The sequence below is a fragment of the Gadus chalcogrammus genome, chromosome 4 (genome assembly GCF_026213295.1).
Source record: "Gadus chalcogrammus isolate NIFS_2021 chromosome 4, NIFS_Gcha_1.0, whole genome shotgun sequence".
In the NCBI taxonomy this organism is placed as follows: Eukaryota; Metazoa; Chordata; class Actinopteri; order Gadiformes; family Gadidae; genus Gadus; species Gadus chalcogrammus.
Window position 1 is genome coordinate 8,168,550 of NC_079415.1, and position 21,613 is coordinate 8,190,162.

A 21,613-nucleotide genomic window follows, 5' to 3' on the forward strand; every position below is an offset into this window, starting at 1 on the left:
ATGGTATAGCTTGATATGTATATATTTATATAGAGGTATTACCTGTTATTATAATATTTACATAACTCATGTATGATCATATAAGACAATAACTTGCCTAAAATAAGGCATGTTTAATAGAGAAGTACTTTTCTTTATTTTCAATCAAAGTAGACCTATGCACTTGACAATTTTATCAGTAACAACAACATTATTGATAGTTATTATAATGATCATCATTGTACCAACATCGAAAATTACGTATAATATGAGCTTAGACCGTTGTTCTTATAAAACATATATGGCATTGACTCACACGTCCAGTCAAACAGCAATGAAATCCCGTCAAAAAATGCATTTTACAGTAAATCACGCGATATTTCCATCAGGGGTCAAAGTTGAATGCTGCCATCGCCATGTGAATGTTGTGGCCGCAAGTGCTAATGTTAGCTTTAGATAGTATACTATAAGTTCATTGGGAACTTATTGGTAACCAGATTATGTTTTGTGTTTAGGGACCGCCATCATTTTTTCTGGACTTAGTATATACGGAGCAGTGTTAATGCTTTTCATTTAGAATATTTTATAAACGATCCACCCTTTAGCAACTACTTGCCCAGCCGTTATCATCATTCTGTTGAATGTCTCTTATGGCCACCAAATGAGTGATGCTGAAAATACCACATCTTCTTCGTGCCTTAACTAACGCGCAACTCTTGCATTTCAATTACAAAGGTGAGTAAATCAATACACGGTCTTAATCTCGCCTGTTTATTGTTAATGACAGTAGGCTGTTCTTTTAATTCTCATATTCTTCAACTTTTAATTGGTAAAAAAAAAAAACTAAATATACTGGTCATATGGAGAGATAAAGGAGAATTGGCCTGACCAGATTGTCTATTGATTGCAGGATTCCAACATAGATCACGTTGCACGATGAGCCAAGGGGAGCTGCTAACCACGATGTCAACTAAAAGAGTCAACGAGGAGGCAATCTCTGTTGAAGATGAGCAGATAACAAAAAAGGTCAAGTTAGAAGAAGAAAACGTTGACAATGAAAAGAAGTATCCTAAAAAGAAGGTGGTTCTACTCGTGGCGTATTCTGGAAAAGGATATTATGGGATGCAGGTATGTAGCCAAACTCTAAGATCAATCGAGAATAATCAGATGAAGTGTATTTATTTAAATTGTGTATTATAGCGAAATACTGGAACCTCGCAGTTCAGAACGATTGAAGATGAGTTAGTCTCCGCTCTTATTAAATCGGGCTGCATTCCTGAAAACCATGGAGATGAAATGAAGAAAATGTCTTTCCAAAGATGTGCAAGAACAGATAAGGTATGTAATCAAATATTGTATCCAGCCCTTCAACAATTAATTTGTTAATTGATTAAATTAATTTGTATTTACAAAAGAGTCAATGAATTTAACAATATTTGGTTTTGATTTATTCATTTCATGTATTACATTCAATAGTCTACAGTGGTACACTTGTTAATGCGTGAACATTTATATTTGTCAGGGTGTGTCTGCAGCAGGCCAGGTGGTGTCACTTAAGCTGCGGTTGATTGAAGACATAATGGAAAATATCAACAAGCATCTTCCTGCGCAAATCAGAATTCTAGGTGAGATTTCGCTCTTTCATTAAATGTGCATGTTATCGAAATGTTAAACTACTTTAGACAACTGAAATACTATCTCCATCTTTAAGATGTTTGGTGGACAAATTTGAACAACCATCCATCACTCATTTGTTCAAATCCTCAGGCGTTGATTTGTAGTAGTTAGTTATTTGGTCTTACTGGGATCCCACAATTTGTTTCATAAAGTTGGGCACAAGCTGGGAAATGTCGTAGTACTGAGTGACTAGTTGGCACTTAATGGAAAACAACCGTTACTTGGATTTCTCTGGCTATACAGATGTTCACATCAGAACGCACCATGATGTCATTTAAAGCTATTGAAGCTAGGGTAGGCAATTTTGAGAAACCAGCCAGTCAGCTAGATTTTGAAAGACTGCCAACCCTCCCATCAGCCCTCCCTCAAAAACCATAACAAGCTCGCTATTAGCAAACGGTCTTCCTAGCTTGCGGTAGACACCGGCCATGCACAATAAGTGCGACAACCAGACCATGCAGTTATTTCATTTAGGCTGGATGAAATTATTGGACAGGTTTTTTTTATCAGGACTTTATTTATTGATTGCCGTTGGGATGTAAGCCTTATTTCAACAAATGGCAAAAAAACCTTCTAAAATATGGCTGACCTGCGTTTTAAATTCACGATGGGTATCATTTCAACTAGATCTTAGCTTAAAATAACCTGAACATATCTGTATTAAATGCTAATTGATAATGATTTCAATGTTGAACATGCTATACTGATATATTCTACAAATAAAAACCTACCTTTAGCTTTTTTGTTTAAAATAATCTTACCATTGACACTCCCAAAAGTCGTCCTACTCATGCCACACAGATGAGTTACGATAGTTGGAGTCACACATTTGTGACACCAGTTAGTGGACTGAATTGGTTGATTTCTGGATGTCTACTCACTAGGAGCGGCTCAATCTTACACAATGCTACTTAAGTTGATTAAATGAATATAATGTGTATATGCCTTTAAACGTTTTGCCTTTTCTTTTTGCCATAGGTTTCAAACGAGTGACCCAAGGCTTCAACTCCAAAAACAACTGTGATGCGCGTACATATTCCTACATGCTTCCCACTGTGGCCTTTGCCCCAAAGGACTACGACACCCAGAAGTCGGCCGCTTTCCGCTTGGACCCAGAGACCCTCACCAGAGCCAACTCGCTCTTTTCCCTTTACAAAGGCACGCACAACTTCCACAACTTCACCTCGCAGAAAAGCCCCCAGGACCCCAGCGCCCGCCGCTACATCACGGAGATGTCCTGCGAGGAGCCCTTCCTCAGCGGCGACTCAGAGTTCGCCGTGATCACGGTGCGCGGCCAGAGCTTCATGCTGCACCAGATCCGCAAGATGATCGGCCTGGTGATCGCAGTGATCAAGGGCTATGCCAAGGAGGAGGTGCTGGAGCGCAGCTGGGGCAACGACAAGGTGGACATCCCCCGGGCCCCTGGACTGGGCCTGGTGCTGGAGAGGGTGCACTTTGACCGCTACAACCAGCGCTTCGGCGGGGACGGCCTCCACCAGCGCCTGGATTGGGCCGCGGAGGAGGAGTCGATTAAGGGCTTCAAGAAGGCCCACATCTACCCCAGCATCGTGGACACGGAGTCGGAAGAGCACTCGATGATCAGCTGGATGGCCTCCCTTCCCATCCATGACTACGAGGCGTCGGCGGCGGATCGCCGGGAGAAGGACCAGAAACAGGTAACTGTTTTAATGTGATAAATAAAGGGCAGGACGAAGGCAGATACATGATCTATTTATCTACATGCAATTTGTTCATTTGCTTATTTTTTTTCTTTTTCTACAGGAAAATGATGTGGGGAATGAATCCGATTAGACCAATATCAAGTTTATTTTTATTTTGGTGAACGACGTGATTTAATTTTGTGCGGTCGAATAAAAACCTGTTCTCTTACAACTGACTTACACAGAAGCCTTCTTTGTTAAATCCTGATTTTGTTTACTCAAGGCAATTTTATTTATCATGTCACTCAAATGTGGAACAACAAACCCAATGAAGATTGTATAATGGACCGTCACTTACAAGATCATTCGGTAGTAGGATTTGCGCTCTTGAACAGGCTTGTGGTTTCAGTTGCCTAGAACCAAGCCAGTTCTGCACTGACTTATCTTTGCACAGGGAGGCAATGTTGGATTTTCTAATTTTGGATAGATTGATTTCAAAATAACAAAATAGAAAACTTTAAACGGGACATTATGCCACCAGGGGTGTGTGTATAGCCTTACAAGCCGTTTCGAAAAATCTACCCCATGACTTCACTAGTGGGCGTGTCCACCGAGATCTGTGCTGGATAGATGAGCAACGTTTACTTCAGTCCACTGGGTAGGCTGGTAGACTGATCTAGGTGGACAAGCCCACTAGTGATGTCATATGGGGCAGATTTTCCAAACTGCTTGTAAGGCTAATCACTCACAACTGGTGGTATAATATGTCCCCTTTAAATGGAATGAATTATAGGAAATATTGCAGATCAAATCAGGTGCAAGATGACAGCATTTATTCCACAGCAGTTCCTACAAAATGTTCTCGAAACGGGGGGGGCTAGATATGAAAGACCCCAAAAGGTTTTCGTTTCAAAAGAAGGACCACCAACACACTCCTACTCCAGGCAGAAGTGCTGACCAAGAATGCCCCCTCCTCCCTGGAGAAGCTTCTTTGCCGGTTCAAACTCCAGCGGAACATTCTTAGTCGCTTTCAGGTCTCTTTCCATTAGCTAAAAAGGATGGAAAAACTTTTGGTTATTTTTGGTTCACTGCCAGAACAGTTTGACAATATGCAGACATAACTAAAAAGATGAACGATAAGCCGGCAAAGCTTTTCAGCCTGTACCATTCCTTTTAAGAATGTTGACTCCCATCAAATGCCACATTACCTCAAAATTCGTGATCTCCAACAGCTGATCTATGTCCTCCTCTGGCACCGACAAAGGCTTGTTAATTTTCAAGGCCACTCTGGTCACATCTGGGTGGTAATGACTCTGGAGGGTCTGCGGGGAAATACAAAAACATTGGCGTAGGGCTTAAATGTACATACTGCTAATTTAGTGGGAAAAGTACCACTTGTGATCTAAAGCACGTGGACATTGAAGAGCATGCGCGCACCTTTATCTCCCAAAGGCTGCTCTCCAAGGCATGGCTCAGGATAGGGTCCTCTTCGTCCATCAAATACGGGTCCTCACAAGATTCTGTAACAAAAGAACACCGGTTGGCTCACTAACGTCTCGACTACGTATTCTCTAACGCCTCATGCCCATTGCACCGTCAGTCAAAGGACGTCGGCTGACGGATGGGGGAGCTTTCCGGGGTCGTCAGAGCCCGAGACATTGCGAACATTTGCATACACGATCCGATTGGATGATGGATCCGTCGCTGCCGAAAAAGTTGAAATTTTTTCAACTTTTTGACAGAGCCGAAGGCTCCAACGGAGAGAACGGACCCACAATGCATTGCGCGTCCGTCCCCATTCAAAGTCAATGGGGATCAGTCAACGGACGGAGGCAGTGGGCACGAGGCGTAAAACGTGGAAGCCAATCCTTCAAACACATTTCCTAACAAAAGCGCCGACTCCTATACCAAGCTTAACTAAGCGCAGACCTTAACCAATAAGAAAGTTCTCGATAAAGAGTCCCTCCGGGACGCTAAAGGCCCCTCTGAAGACCCGCGCCTACCGTCTGCGGTGGTGGGCCTGTGGACGAGGACTCTGCAGGAGGGGTGGCGGCGGATGAGGTTGTAGATGAAGGGAAGCACCATGAGGAGGGACTCTGGTGGCGCCGTGAGAGCCAGGCGCGCCAGGCGCTTTGCAAACGCCGCCACTAGGTACACCGGTAAGTGGCTGGAGGGGGCACAGGCATCCAGTTTATAAAACAGACATACATGTGGTTGATATACACAATAGGGTAATGATAAAAAATATGTACGTGGTAAAGACAATATATATGGTACAGGTGCATACAGAATGGGGTGTGGATTTCCAACTAATTAACAGGATTGTCTCCATTTAGAATAGAGTTGTAGCTGGTTTGAACTCAGAAAACAATACAAAAATCCTAATACACAATGCTGTTAACGTCGATGTAATGTATTATGTAATTGAACTCATGTTTATAGGATTGTTATGGGAGAACTCTAAAAAAATTTTAACTTACGTGGACGAGAGGAAGAGGTTTGCGAGGTGGAAAAAGCGAGCCCTGTACTTTACATGGAACACTGAGGGCTCTAGCAAGTTGTACAACTTCTTGTAGAAATCCGGGTAATCTCTGAAATATAACACATTATCCCGTAAAGCAAGAATTGACAGTTCTCATACGGATGTCCATGAGTGGACTATTTGTGTTTCTTCATAAGAAAAACCTTTATTGCAAATACAGTAATTCTAACACAGTTGGCACCGGAAATGGATCCGAGGTGTGCTTTCCACCAGAACGTATAATGAGCAACATAGAACACAGCAGCCAGTGCTATAGATTCACAACAAGGAGATCATCTCCTGATCACTGTTTGGACATTAAAAGGCAGGGAATTGGAATTGAATGGATCTTTATAATTCCCCATGGATCTAAACAAGAAGATACTTACAGATTATGGTGATGGATGAGGATAAACAGGCCATTGAGGGCTAGTAGACTGATTGCTCCTCCTGCATAGCACATTCAATGGAATAAAGTAAAATTCTGGTCATTTTGGATAAGGTTAATTTAATATAGATGGTATCACAGTTGTTTTTCCTATACTTCCAAAGCATTGTATAAAGATATAACATTAGAGCAAATTACTTTGAATCGAGATGTTTCAAGACCGAAGAAAAGTGGAGTAAAAGTATTAAAAAAGATGTCATAGTAATGGGGTTATTGCAATTTAGAGGTTAGCCATACATTATGGCTGGGGTTAACAGAACTAGTCAGAGCATTAAAAAATATATAATACCTTGGGGACTCTTAAAATGGAGGCGGTTTCTGAATAAGTAGACATGATGAAGTTGCTCTACAGTGCTCACTCCTCAGCCGTTACTCACCGACATCATAGGCAGCCGTCAAGAAGTCAATCATTAACGTTGGGTTGCTCATGTTAGGGAGAATGGAGTCGTGGAGAATCACCAGGATCTTTTTGTACATGTTGCTTGGCAACTACAGCAAACAGATGGGAAACAGCATAAGATAAACTGTCTTGTAATATAGTATATACATTGTACCCTCTCTTCTTTCAAATCTGCCCTCAAAACATACCTTTTCACACTAGCCTTCCCCACCTAACTCCCACCTTATTCTTCATGTTTAACCTCTGTTTTTCTTTTATTCCTAGTCTGTCTTACATAGTTTTGATAGGCTAATATGTAAAGCGTCTTAGAGTACCATATTAAGCGCTATATAAATTTCATTTATTATTATTATTATTACCTTCAGAAAGTATAGAAACTGAAAGATGTTTGAATAAGGGTGCATACCTTATTCTTTAGAAATCCGAGCCACATCCTCTCAAAGGAGCGTTTGTGTTCCTGAGATGTAGAAGCACATGGTGTCCTTGGGTTACTATTGTTCAACCTCTTCTGAATTAAACCACTTCTCAACTCCATATATACACAAGTCCAGCGATTCCCAGTCAAATGATTGCATATCGTTGCTTTGACGATATGCAATCATTTGAATGCTTTGAATGTGAATGCTTTGAATTAGTCTATTGAGCAACACATGAAAGAATGGTATACTCACGTTTAATTTAGCTGCTTTCCACTCAGAATGCTTATCTGGTTGGAAATAAAACAATGAATGATTTATATAAACCGGTAACCAATATTATTTACATTAAGCGGTATTGAGGTCAAGTTAAATACGTTTTGTAGTAGTAGGATTTGTTCTTAACTGGTTGAAGCATAAAGTAACTAAAGAACTAGAACTAATAACTATTGTAGAATCAATAAACAAGTAATTATGTACAAACCTTTCTGTTTGACCATGAAGTTTGTGAGCTCAGACTCTTGGCTCGGCATGATGATGCTAGACACCAACGTAAACACGTTGTTCTGGTACACGGGAATCACTTCCTGTGGGACATAACAGGATTATTTAGAACATGAAGCAACAAGGGTCTGTTCCAATATTTATTCCTAGTGCTCAGGCGGAGACTTGATCGCACTAAGTTCAAGCGCCAGCAGTGTCGCGGTAAGGTATAAATGTGGAATTGCTGTTAATTATCGGACCAATCACAACGTTCAGACCTTGTAACCAAATCCCATTTGTTATTTGTGGCCATACAACGGCGTGATGCGTTTGTATCGGATGACACAATCACGGAAAATCACTGATGTATCCCCAGTCTGACACGATTCTTTGGCCAAATGAGCACCTTGTCAAGCAGTCAAAAATATAACAGTGGATGCGACGGCAATTAGCGGCAAACCGCTGAAGGTTTAGCAGAAAGCCAGAGGCGAATGGGCGCTAGACTGACAATCTGAAAAGATCCACGGCCTGACACACAATGTACGTGCGCCTCCTCTCAATGTTGCACAAGGCTACTACCTACCCCTTTGCTCTTAACCATGACCGTGCCCACGTTCACCCGGACGGAGCTCATGACGTAGTAGCGGACGTCCACCATCTCCAAGTACTCCGTGAACCTAGAGATCAGCATAGTGTTGTCCTCTGCCTTGGAGAGCAGCCTTCCAACCACCCCCTGGAAACACAGGGTCAACATAGTGTAATTTAGGACCGCAAATAACAGTGTTAGACGGGCCTTGCTTTATCTGACAAGCAGCCGAGAAAAACTAAACCATTCCTTTTTATAAGGATTATTATTAACCAAATATTTGAACACTGTACTATTGAATTCAACAGCAAGTGATGATGTGTCATTTGTACTTAAACCATTTATCAATTTTAAGATAATAATTTGATAAGTTTTCTGTTGAATCGACTTGATTAATCTGCTCATCGTTGCAGCACTAGTATCATCAGAGCCTCCCGACCACTGCCTGGAATTAACTAGTACCGTAGGTATATCGGTCTATAAAATAAATTGCTATAGATATGCACACTATTCCCTTGAATAGCAATATATTTTTGAATAAATATACCAGAATAAGTGTTCTTGGAAAGCTGACGTGTTCGCTCCAATCCAAATCCTCCAGAGGGTACTGTCCTTCCGCAGCGGCCAGCTTCATCAGGGCAACGAGGGCACACTCCTGTAAAGGACTAACTGCATTAGCACAACACCACGCAACTACCAGATTACGGGATATTTTCTTGAAGTATCCGAAGACTTTTCAGCTCACCTTAACTCCGTAAGACTTGTGGACGAGGTGCTCAAGCAACGTCTCCACACAGTCGTTGTAACGATGCCGCATGAACATGGAATACTTATCTTGGGCATTGTGTTCCCCTGTTAAACATGGACACACACGGTGGGTATGTGGGTTAAGCCCCGAACATTGAGGAAACCCTGAATCTGTTACAAATGTAATCCTATGTTATGTTTTTTTTCCACAGATAGCAGCAACAATCCTTTTCTAACCATGTTAAAAACACACATGAACATTTAACGTATACATGATGTATGATTTAGCGTGATCTCCAGCTGAGACCAGCTGTTTGCGGTGGGGGTTCGGTCCTATTAGACAATTGAAAACATCCCTCAGAAACAAGAGGACTCGGCCTATTCTTCTACATACAGGTGTTGAAGAAACTCCCATGCGTTAAACAACTGAGTAGGACATTTCATTTGCAGCCACACATCATTTGTTTAGCAATATGCAGTTCTTAATTTTCTAGATTATAAGAGAAAAACAAACCAACTCACCAGTCAACATCGCTTCTTCATCAATAAGTTTCCCAATGAACAGGTCTTTTCTCTCCAGAAGAGCAACAAATAAATTGCAACATGCATTGATGGCAGATATGACTTCCTTTTCTTTCTCTGACTGTAATAAAAGTGGGAATTTGTGGTTAATGTCATGTCTACAGAGCACATATAATGCAGTATTGAGTGAAGCATGTATGTTTCAATTGTTGGGAGTGATTTGCCTACGTTGAATGGACACACTGCAGACCAAAACATACCTGGAGACAATCGAGAACGTCAAAAACATCGTTAGCGTTTTTTCGGCTGTCAATAATTTGTTGAACTTGTAAACTCGGGTCGATTTTAGCCTTTTTTGCAGCATTGGCTGATGTGGTTTTGGAACACACGTTGCGCTTCTTGGCCGGCGCCATGTTTTTTTTGATCAGAGCATAACAGGAAGCGTCTTCGGCTCTAGCGGTCAATTGGTAGCCAATATGCTCACTGCTTCTCCCCGTGGTCAACTCGGGTAATACACTTTATACCAAAAAAATTAAATTGCAACGTACACACCTTTTGTTTCTAAATACAATATTTTGTAGCCAAATTATGTATTCAATAAATTATTTGGGTTAATACATGGAATTTGACAAAATATAAAGATACTAAGCAACCCATTTATTTATGTACTTGTGTTTGTAATTATGTATTTATTTGTAATTTCATCATTTTGGCCTTCATCACAAAATCAGTCTGAAGCCGTGAATATTACCAATATCAAGCTGTTTTTTCGATTTGATTGATTCGATATCACATAGTAACGCAGTAGTTACACAAATCAGAATCCTTGAATATCGCAAAATATTTGTTTTTATCTTTTGCAATCAGTAGTAAACAAACATAAACGATAACTTCTTGTTGCAGTGTTTTGCGTAGGACAATATTTATCTTGCTGTAACATGGCCTCTTCGTCGTATCGGTTATTGGCAGTTGGCTTTATGGTGCATTGCCAAGGTGCAACATGCATGAAACTTGTTATACATGCACCATTTGTCATGATGAACAACTTTCACATCACAACCCATACAGTCAGATCATTTAGACTTCATGCAATGGCTACTACTTGACCAAACACCCACACATAAACTATTTTGGTGTTAAAAGTGGAAGCTGCAAACTCGTCACACATGTACCAGGTGAGCGTTGGATGGTGTGAAATACATAGCAAGAAGGCTAAAGACGCCAGAGACATACATTTCAAAGTGAAATAAATGCATATCTCTGATGTTTAAACTGCTCTACATTGCGTCAAAAACACACATGCTCGGCTGTCGAATATGGCTACAAAGGGTAGATTCCATAGTATACCCATGCCAAATTTCAAGCCTATATCTGAAATGGATGCATTCGTTAAGTTCTCCCTTCTGAACTGCAGCCTCTCTACAATGCAGGCTGGGCCAGAGGTACACACGTAATTTCGCAAACGTCAGTTTGACAATGGATTTTGAAACTATGCTTTAGAAACACGGTTGTTGATTGTTTTGTTATGTTAACTTCCGGTAAACCAGTTTTTAAGGCATACCAATGCCATCTTACCATACCGACCAAGCTCAGCATACCTCCACGTACGGACTTCTATTTCTCAAAATAGGTCATACTGTCGGTCATACGGTCATACTGTCAGTCATACTGTCGTTCATGCTGTCGGTCATAGCCTAAGGTCATATGGTCAAACTGTCGGTTATACTGTCGGTCATACGGTCATACTGTCGGCAATACGGTCATACTGTATGACCCCGTCATGGTTGCTTGCAACTGCTATTATTATTATTGACTTGAAATTGTGAAATTAACTACAAATCTTTGGAGAGACTCTCAGACAGGCATCTATAACATGATTGTGAACCCTGAATTGGGTATATTAAAGGCACCCAGTGCAACTTTCGAGGCTTAAAAATAAACATTCCATTTCTAGTCTTTTTTACACGTAGTAAGTTTCATACCATTACATACCGACATTTAAGCAGCAAAGATGAGACGTCGGCTGTGTGGTGAGAACTGATAAAAAATCGATAACAACAACAATGCCGCCATTTTCTTTATTTTTTGTAACCTACAATAAATAAAGCAGGCTTCCAGTCAATGGAAAAATGGCTTCTCCCCACCGGCGATTGTTGTTGTTTACGATTTTCTATCAATTCTCACCACACAACGACGTCTCATCTTTGCTCCTTGAATGTCGATATGTAATGGTATGGAGTTATTGAAACTTACTACGTGTAAAAAAGACTAGAAATTGAATGTTTATTTTTCATTGAATGTTTACATAAAGTTGCACTGGGTGCCTTTAACATTTCCTCCGTTTTTTCTTTTTTATAATGTTCGACATTTCTTAATTGAAAAGAATAGTGAGGTGGCAACTTATTAGTGGGGCTTATTACTAACCCTTTTAACTCCACATTTAGAGTGCTCTACAGCCCACTACAGGGAGGCCTACGGCTATGGGAGAGTACAGGGAGACAAACCAATGGAATAGGGCCATCCATTGACCTTCATGAGACAATTAACAAAGATTGTTTGATTTTGAGCTTTGTTCATTAAACAACAATACCAACTAGATCTAGCGGAATGAACTAGAATGAACCTTGAGTCACAGACTCTTGGGGCAGGATTCCAACAACTGTACAGCCCCTGCAGAGCCGTTACACCCCTCAATGGATTCTTGGCAATGTCGATTTTTCCCAGGAAGGGGTACGACAGATCCTTTTGTTGATAGCTGTCTAACCCCAAAAAGAGCGCCTTACTGAGTAGGTAGGTGTCCAAAAATCTGGAGCCCAACTGCTGAGACTGATCGGTGAGGGAACACCTGAAGTAGCGCTCTGTCCAGTAGGCCTACAAGTTTGTTTTTGGCGTTGTCCGCAGCCAGCAGCACGGGTAGCTTTAAGGACTGCAGAAAGGTGATGAAGGAGGTCAGAGCCTTGTGCAAAGTGACGGTGGTGACGGCGGCAACGGGTGGACCGTCCTGGGAGAGTTTGCCATGTAGGTCTCGGGACAGTGGGCGATCACGAATTCACACGGTGAGAATTCAAGTCAGTTACGATTAGAAAATGGAAATATTGTATCGATTTGATGTTGACCAACGAAAAACTAGATAAATATAATCATTTTACTGTTTTTGCAATGTTATAGACAGGTTAGGGACTTGCAAAGATGAACAAAACTGTTTTGGAAATAGTTATAAACAGGTCAGGGACTCGTGTAGCTATAATACGTAAAGATGAAACTGGGTTTTACTTTATTAGAATAAGTCATATGCAAGTTTGTTGTGGTATGCACCGGTAGAGAATAACCTCTCAATCTACACAATTTGATTGAGTCAAAAGTTGGATTACAGTATCAACACTTTGATTTAATTTCTCACTACTTCCCTCCTAACAACACCGTTGGTGCAACCAACTTTGAAGTCCCTAACCTTAACTATCTTTAAATAAAACCAATCGAACAATTAGATGCCACCACCCGAATTACCTATCAGAATAGGCTAGCCTTGGATATGCTATTGGCAGAGCAAGGAGGGGTGTGTGGGATGATAGGGACGACATGTTGTACTTTCATCCCCAACAACACAGGGGTTGGTTGCGAGGGCACTGGCAGGGTTACAGTCCCTCAGATTAGAGTTGGCAGAGAACTCCGGCATTAATGATCCTTTCACTGGATGGATGGAGAGAATGTTTGCGGTGAGCGCTCAAGGAGCGCCAGGTGCCATCCAAGCTTACATGGAGATCAAGTATGAGCCAGTGAACACAGACGAGGATCCACCAGAGGGGCCCGACCTGATCCGGTTGGACGGTTGGGTACATGTTCCTAACTTCTGGTACGGGCGAGCTGACGATTGGACGCCAGGAGGTGGCTCACATGTGATCTTGCTAGTAACCTCTCCATGTGAGCCGCGCCCTTGACAAAATGGGACGAACATTGGTCTCATGAATAGAGGACCTGATGACAGCAAACAGGAGCAAAAAATACAACAATGTCCAAAACCCTCCACATGCATACAGCCCACCAATACATGAAGATCACCTGAATCCTTCAAAATCCATGCAAATCTGAAAGGATTTTTTAAACCTAAAATGTATTCTTCACTTATTCACTTATTTTCGTGGTGTTGACTTTCAATGCACGCTGAAAGTGTAAAATTTTGTGTCACACATACTTACAATTATTTGATGTGTTTTTTATGATTTAACCGATATGTGTGCTTTTTTTGAATCTCTGATTGATGATTTCATGACATCATTATTTTATGGCTACTGATTTAGTGACGATTGTATGTTTACTGCTTCCTTGTTGAGTGAGGCTTGCAGCCCACTGTGTATTCCATGTGACCCACCGAGGTGAATACCGTTCCATCATTTGGGGGACGTGACGTGGTTTCTCCAATAGGGAGTTGGCGGTGTTGATGATTGTTGCATGGTAGTGTAACCATGACGTTTTTTATTTCCCCTTATATTTTATACTTCAATATGGCTTGTAGACTGGTCATCTGTGATGACCAAGGAGGGAATTGTGACGCATACTAACTGGCCACATATGTCCTTGGCGACTAGGGAGGCGTCCGGCTCATGTGCATCCATTCAGGCATCAATTCTGAAGATACCAGCAGGCCAGGTGTCGGAGAAACCCAGACACTCGAGGACAAAAACACAAGTGTAATTCCCACACAAAGCCACAAGAGGTCAGCACCAACTACACGCGTATCCAGGAGGCGGGAGCTCAGCACCATGCTTAGCCAATCAGAGCACATTACGGAGGCCACGCCTCCTTATTATTAAAGTCATCTTATTGCCCAAGGGGCCAGAACGCTCCAGGCAGGGCATCCACCCTCCTTTTTCTTCATAGATATCATACTGAACCATTACAAATTAAAATGAGAAACAAGCGATCCTGACTTGCCGACCTGCCTTTTCTAAAACACCACAGCAGAATTGCCATTTTGTTTTTTAGAGAGGTGATTTATTTCTGTTAAACATTCGATTTCTCTCCACAGGCCTGCGACTGCAGTATCCCGTTGAAACGGGTAGACGTGGACGCATATTGGAGCCTATAGCCGGCGGTTACAGTTTTTATAACCCAATCTGATGCAAAACATGCACGCCACGGTGGAGCCCGGCCAGACAGCGGCCCCAGCTTCATTGTTTTCGCTGTCGTGCCGGGCCGAAGGGGCATGGTGGGCTGCGCACCAGAGCTCATGCCCGCCAGGCACCGTTTTATTGCATTCTGTTCCTTTTTTCTGTTTTAATTTTTTTCTGTTTTCCCATGAAGCTGTGCCCTCGGCTCGGAACCTTGATGCGCGCTGGCAATTTTTTTTGATAAACATTCTGTTGGGGAAGGGGGACTCGCGTGTGTTTGTGAGACACAGCTGAGGCTCCAACGAGCGTTCTGCAGGTCCGACCCTTCTCTTCTTTGCCTGGTCGTGAACTGTGAAGGCCGAACGCCCCTTCTGCACGCCTTTTGCAGGGCTTTGAACATGCCCTCTGTAACCGCCCTGGAACTGGGTTTGGAAAGAAACATCTAGGGGGGACGGTGATGGCGTCCGGCCGGGCTTGCCGTACCCCCCTGGCCGCAGCGCCCTAGGCGGCGCGACGTTTCTTCAAGGCTCCCTGAGTAGCCGGAGGAGCCGCACGGCCACCTGGCGCCTCCTCCCACATACACTGCTGTGCGCTTGGAGGAGGGTCCACAGGCACGTTGAGGAGTTGGGACTTCTCCCTCAGAAAGACACTGGACAGGTTCAACCAGCGTGCTCTCTCTTGGGCGACCATCAGAGCAGCTGGACGCTTGGACAGCACTCCTGTGAAGGCGCAGGCACAGGTCCGTCACGACGCACAGCTCATCCCACAGGGCTGGGGTGGGTGACGTTGACATGCTGACCTCCAACTCTTCCTGGTAAGGTAGCAGCAGCAATGATGTGTTGAGTGCCCTCACCGTCGTGGCCATCGCCTTGTAGCCCTTATCGGCCTGTGACGAGTGGAAGGAGTCGCTTCGGACGGCAGTGTAGGGCTCGCCGAGGTCATTGCGGACTTCTGCGTGGGGTGGAGGTGCGACGCCAGCAGTGGTTCAACCGGAGGCAGGTGGGAGAACCCATTTTTCCTCCATACCGGCCCAATCCAACACCCTGAGAGAGGCTTGCTCCAAGACCGGGTTGCTTCATCCAGGCACTCTGGAAAGGCTGGAAGCAGCGACGGTTGAGGCTTTTGCCTTTGGGAGTCGCTTGCCCTCGTAGCGAGATGGGGCGGTCTCCACCGGGGGCTCAGGCCACTCGATGTTCAGCCTCGCAGCTGCCCCTTTGCATGCCTCGTGGAGGTCCATGCTGACGGCCGGGTTCGGGGAGCTGGCGCACGGGGCAAAGGAATTTCCTCCTCGTCCTCATGAGATGGGTACGAGCAGCTACTGTATGGTGACAGTCTAGCTTTAGCCTCTCAGAGGTCAGATGTAGTGATGTAGGCTGGCGTTTGGTGACCGAGGGGGGAGCCCGCTCTAAGGACAGTCTGCTAGGCCGTCTAAACCTTCCGTCCGAGAGCTGCTTCTAGGAGCGAAGAGGTTAAAGGCTGAAGAGATGACGTGACAACGGGACTTATGTAGTAGGAGGGAGTCCCTCCTCTGCAAGCAGACGTCACGTCTGTTGGCCAGTCACGACTGGCGTAGTGTAAAATTGCTTCTGGGGGACAGCGCGAGGGGCGTGTCCCATAGTGAGATACCGAGCGAATGATGAAAGAAAACATCGATCAAGTTAATGGTGTGATCCAGATGCCTCGGACACCAGAGGCCGCTACGAATAGTCAAATCTCTTTATGGCTCCTTTCTTTAACCTTTGTCGAAAAAGTAATTGGGTTAAGTAGAGATGAAAAGGTGCTTTCTTTCAAACATAGGAAAAGACAGCACTGTTTAAAATGAATTCTACTCCACTTGTCCTAACTGACGTCATTGCGCGACAGTGAGAATTGCTATCTGTAGCGTCTCTAGTGTGGAACTACAGTTTTCTCCTACAACAAGCACTCTTTCAATCCATGCGTTCTTGTCGTATTGATTTCAATCAGGTTGTCGCCACCAGTGAGATTCACCTAGGTTTGAATTGGCCAACGGGAATATTTAAGGCCACTTGAATCCCAACTCACATGTGGAAAAAAAGAGGCTCAACTTAAGATATTGGAATTAACTGCCCCCAGTAGTCTTTCTTAAATATGTTGATGTCTGCATTTAGTTTTCTTACGGTGTATATTGTGTGCTTAAATTACAATTTCACCTGACATGAATATGTATTAAAAGTGGGTCATATATGTAGTCGAATAGTAACATAAATATCTAATTTGGTGACTTTTTGACCCGAGAAAATGCAGACAGTGACTTTTTGGCACATGTGGATTAAATACGACAACTCCTACAATGCCATTCAGCGTTCACTCCCTGAGAGACGTAACATAATCAGCGATCACTCCCTGCAGTTCAGAAGGAACTGCAGCATGGAGGAGAAGTGATTGTTGCCATTTGCGGACTCCCGGAGCTCTATATCTAAATAATATAATATTTATATATAATATCACGGCCAAAAGCTGTGTGCGCCTCCAGATGATATTAGGATTTAAAGACTGCGTCGGGTTCTCGTACGTCTCTGGTACTTCCAGAACAAGTAAAGATTCCTAGTGGGGGTTATCTCGGCCAGAGTCCTGCAAGGGTTCGGGTACCTGATGGGTGACCCGCACAATTTGGATGAAACGGGTGAAAAATAATACTGTGTGGGACAAGGGTGCGGGTTGGGTCGGACGCCTGAACAGCGCTGGTCTGGATATGTTTTTCAGGAGCGGAGGAGTCAACTAAAACCGTCCACAGTGGATCATGGGCTTTTTTTGCACAGCAATCTAAACCACCATGGCAAACACCAGATAGTGTAATTACCCAGCGTTCCATTTGATGTTTTCCTTCGGGTGCGGGTCGGGCGTCGGCATCAAATTATAGCGGGTCTGGTAGGGTGCGTAATGTAATTCCCGGGTACAGTCGGGTGCGGTTTGCACCCGGCATGGTGGAGAAGGAATTGGGGGAAGAAATGTCAAAATCCATACCGTAGCGCAAATACACACTGGTGTGCTCTCTATACTGTTTATACCATACACCCCTAAATCCCAGCCACTGGCACTGATCTGTAATGTGATTGTAGTTTTTAGAGCCCCCCCTTTACACTTCCTGCTTTAAATGACGCAAAAATCGACACTTTTTACGTCATTTAAAGCAAGCAGTCAGAGGTAGATGCGGATCTCTGCCGTCTCAGGGGAAAATGATGGTTCCTAATGATAAAAATATGGTTTCTAATGGTAAAAACGATACTGCAAATGGCTCCCTTTAATTACTAGCAATAAATGAATTAATTTCAAATAATATACGTTTCTGGAATTGGTATCCATTATTATCAATTGTATTTTCTTCTCTTCTCTTCTTCTGCTTTACCGCGTCTCGCATGCGTCTTCGCGTGAAGTCTGTAAACTTTGTCGGTGGCATGTTGCTGCATGTTGCATGTTGCTGATGCATCGAGGCTCCTTTCCTTAGCCTTTTTAGAATCCAAACCACCTTTCCTTCAAGTACTTCTGGATCATCTCGTGAGGAAAGGAAATTTCCTGTGCAAAAAAAGAGAATTCATAGAGGCCGCAGCCTTCCGAGTTGCACTTGTGACGTCATTTACGGTCTCGGAGCACTGTGGATAACTGGACTGGGGTGTGGGCAGCAGTCTGGCTTAGCTACATAGATAAATATATATATATATTTTTCAATATCTAAAAAAATTAAATACAAGAAAAATATATTTACTGTCATGCAACATCAACTGGTTTGGTTTGTCCTCATCGCCGTATGAGTTGTGTTTTCAGCTTTTTCAATGCATATTACCACGGACAGGGCCAGGGACTATTCTTAGAGTTCACTTGAAGAACTCACTGCAGCGTGGTCAGGGTAGCTGGCACGGTTGTTTTCCCATATGTATCTCTCCTGTATCGGGTAATTATTCGAGTTAGATGGATGGATAGATAGATAATAGATAATAGGAAAGAAAATAAAAAGGTTGAAAGAAAATTAACATATTGATATTTTGTCACATAGGTTGGATACTTCAATTTATTTGTGATGATATATTTGACAGTTATTTTGTCGGATTTCACCATTCGATAATAAAGTAACACACAAATGACACAGCATAGATTCAAATCGCACAAAGTGTTTAGGGGATCCGAAAGGTCCAAATTTAGATACTGTGACGACATTATGGCTGGCACTCTCTCTCTCTTTTCATCTTTTCTTTACCCTCTTCCTCCCTGTGTGTCTGGGCTTGTGTTCTTACGTAGGCCATGTGTTCACACAGCAGGCCTCTCTGAGGACAGAGAGTGTAAACGTCTTTGGGAGCTGAGTGACTCTAAACCCCCCCGGTACTGTGCTTACTTACTTAGATCTACTGCCTAAAATACACACTGACCCTTTATCTAGCGGAGGTGGGGCTAAAGAGAACGTGGATGTCCGGGAGATATGCATGAGTTATACATGAATCCTCGCTCTCAAACAAACCTGAAGTCCACTGGTGGCCGGAGAGAAAAGGATTCACGTTTCATTCGCTCAGGAATGGAACAAAAAGGAAATGGCAAGGCATGAGAGAAACAGAAGTCAGACCACAAATAAACAGGTAAGATATTTTTTTTTATAAACAGTGTTTAGTCTTGGTTTAAAGTCATCTATCTATATATTTTTCTTATTCATGCTGCAAAATTAGATATACAATTATACAGCTTTAAACAGTCATGGTGCAATGCTACTTCATTAATTGAATTTGTGCTTTATTGTCGACAGACAGACAGACAGACAGACAGACAGACAGACAGACAGACAGACAGACAGACAGACAGACAGACAGACAGACAGACAGACAGACAGAAAGACAGAGGGACAATAGACAGATAGATAGATGGATATTGCAACTAAATCATATCAAGGTTTCCGGTCTACATTCCAGGCTGCAACACCAATACAATCTGAGGTTACATACCAAAACTATATGAATGAAATAACATAAGAAACATGAATAATACAAAAAATACAGAGCTCAGTAAACAAGCATTATAATAAAACAATCCAATGCTAAATCAAACTACAAAATAGCCGGTAGACCTTCACCAAGGCTATGGTTGGAAGCAGACCCAGCCCTGAAGGTCTGCTCTTCAAGGGATACACCTGTTACCCATTCAACATCTAGAAAGCTGCCCCACGCAAGACAAGGCATGGAGGGGCTCCAATGCTGCTGTGGAAGACTGTAAGGAGGCCCTTCCCTGAACTGAAACTGCTGTCCTCCTTACTCTGTCCCATCCCTAACTCCCCATAGACTCCCCCCCCCCCCACCCACCCCCAAGAGATACTTTTCTCAGTTAGGAACCCTCCTGAGCACAAATTAGGAAACAAGCAAAAGAAAAAAAAGTGCTAGGAAACTAGCGAACATTTAGTGAATGTTTGCCATCATTTAAAAGAGACCCTCCCTTTACGAGGGTGTGTGTAGGCACTAGTGTGTGTGCAGGCCCCTCGCACACCACGGTGGCCCTTAAAACAGGGAGCTGAGAGGTTGGTTGGATCCTTCCGGGGGGCCGGTGTGGTGGTGTGGGGCTGTGGTCCTCGGCATCACAACATGGCTGAACAAGGCGAGGGCAATGCAACCTTACAAAGTCCTTGTATTCTGGTGTGGATGAATCGTAAGGATGCTGGAGAAAGCAGGAGGTGTCTTTTGATTGATCAGATCCTTTGAGGTGTTTGGCATAGAGCAACAAATAAAATGTTCACTGCACAAAAACATGTAGAATGTATTCACTGCATATCATTGAATAGTTGAGCAGTATGCTCACTACAGGCAATAAGAAAATATGCTCGCCTCTATTCAATAATATATCATGCATTCAGGAGCCGGAGCATCACAATGACTCACCCCCCCCCCCCTCTCCCCACTGACACATACACAAATACAAGACCACTATCTTTCTTCATCACTATTTAATGTCTTTACTGTGATATTAGCATGCAGCAACAGTGCTGTGGCGGAATGCAGCTTCCCTGCCTCACGTCTAAGAGGAACAACCGACTCTCAGGCAGCTCTTAGTGTTTCCAGAGGACACTGTGAGAAGGGGCACTTGTGCATCAATCCTCAGAGCACCTGACCTCTGTTGTTGCTGCTTGTTGTTCTTCTCATTGCTCCGCGTTCCCTCTTGTTACCCGTAGTGCCCTGCAGGGGGGCAGAAGCAGCCGGCGTCTGCGGTGAGTTGAGTCATTCCAGGGGGAAGTGTTTATGAGTGCAGTTATAACAGGAAGTGTGTGAGTGAGGGAGTGTGTCGGCACGACGATAGGGTGAGGCTTGTTTTAGGAAACAGTGCTTAATGTCGTGTTGCTAAGACTGGTATTTTCTGACAGGAGCATTGTATGCAGTCTTGATCTCACACAGTCTCTTTCTCTCCCTCTCAGTCGGTTTTCACCTCGTTATCTCTGGGTCGACAAGGCTCTTACTCAGTGCTATTCTTTCAGCATTTGCGACAGATTTCCTTCATTTCGTTTCTTCTTACAGTTACAGTCATATAAATAAAGTAATCATGCAGAAAGAAGACCGCACTTACCAAAGAGATCGAAGCAGATTTTAATACAACTTCCCATGTTGCGTATGTTATGTTGATATGACTTATCTTCTAAATGTATTAACCCTGTCAACCGCTTTCATACAAAACAATCCATGTTCAAGCGAAGCATTGATCATTGGATTTGTCTGTATGTGTGTGTGTGTGTGTGTGTGTGTGTGTGTGTGTGTGTGTGTGTGTGTGTGTGTGTGTGTGTGTGTGTGTGTCTGTGTCTGTGTGTGTGTGTGTCTGTGTCTGTGTCTGTGTATTTGTGTGTGTGATTGTGCGTACATGTGGCGTCAGTGGAGGATTAGGTTCAATTTGAGTCTCTGTGATTGCGTTGATAAAATAATCCTCTCTTATGTAACTGAGTGGAAATGGAAAAAACACAAACACACACACACAAACACACGCACGTAGAAAAACCCATTCACACACACACACTCACAAACATGCACGTACACACGCATACACACACAGAGACACACAAGCACGCACACAAACACACACACACACACA

The 21,613-nt window shown here is 43.2% G+C and overlaps 2 protein-coding genes across 2 annotated transcripts; one reads left to right on the forward strand and one right to left on the reverse strand.

Annotated features, from left to right (window-relative positions):
• The first annotated feature begins 369 nt into the window (after positions 1 to 369).
• On the forward strand, positions 370 to 3,576 carry pus1 (pseudouridine synthase 1). Its single transcript, XM_056588799.1, has 6 exons — positions 370 to 714; positions 890 to 1,107; positions 1,180 to 1,317; positions 1,502 to 1,604; positions 2,635 to 3,332; positions 3,439 to 3,576. Exons 1-6 carry the CDS (start codon positions 648 to 650, stop codon positions 3,466 to 3,468), a joined length of 1,254 nt encoding a protein of 417 aa, XP_056444774.1. The 5' UTR covers positions 370 to 647; the 3' UTR covers positions 3,469 to 3,576.
• Positions 2,050 to 9,916, reverse strand: noc4l (nucleolar complex associated 4 homolog). The gene is made up of 15 exons (XM_056588798.1): positions 9,701 to 9,916; positions 9,441 to 9,561; positions 8,917 to 9,023; positions 8,719 to 8,826; positions 8,169 to 8,318; positions 7,587 to 7,689; positions 7,358 to 7,392; positions 7,093 to 7,143; positions 6,664 to 6,775; positions 6,228 to 6,288; positions 5,798 to 5,908; positions 5,321 to 5,484; positions 4,755 to 4,837; positions 4,526 to 4,639; positions 2,050 to 4,366 (listed from the first exon to the last, which is right to left on the reverse strand). Exons 1-15 carry the CDS (start codon positions 9,851 to 9,853, stop codon positions 4,253 to 4,255), a joined length of 1,587 nt encoding a protein of 528 aa, XP_056444773.1. The 5' UTR covers positions 9,854 to 9,916; the 3' UTR covers positions 2,050 to 4,252.
• Positions 9,917 to 21,613: the final 11,697 nt, after the last annotated feature.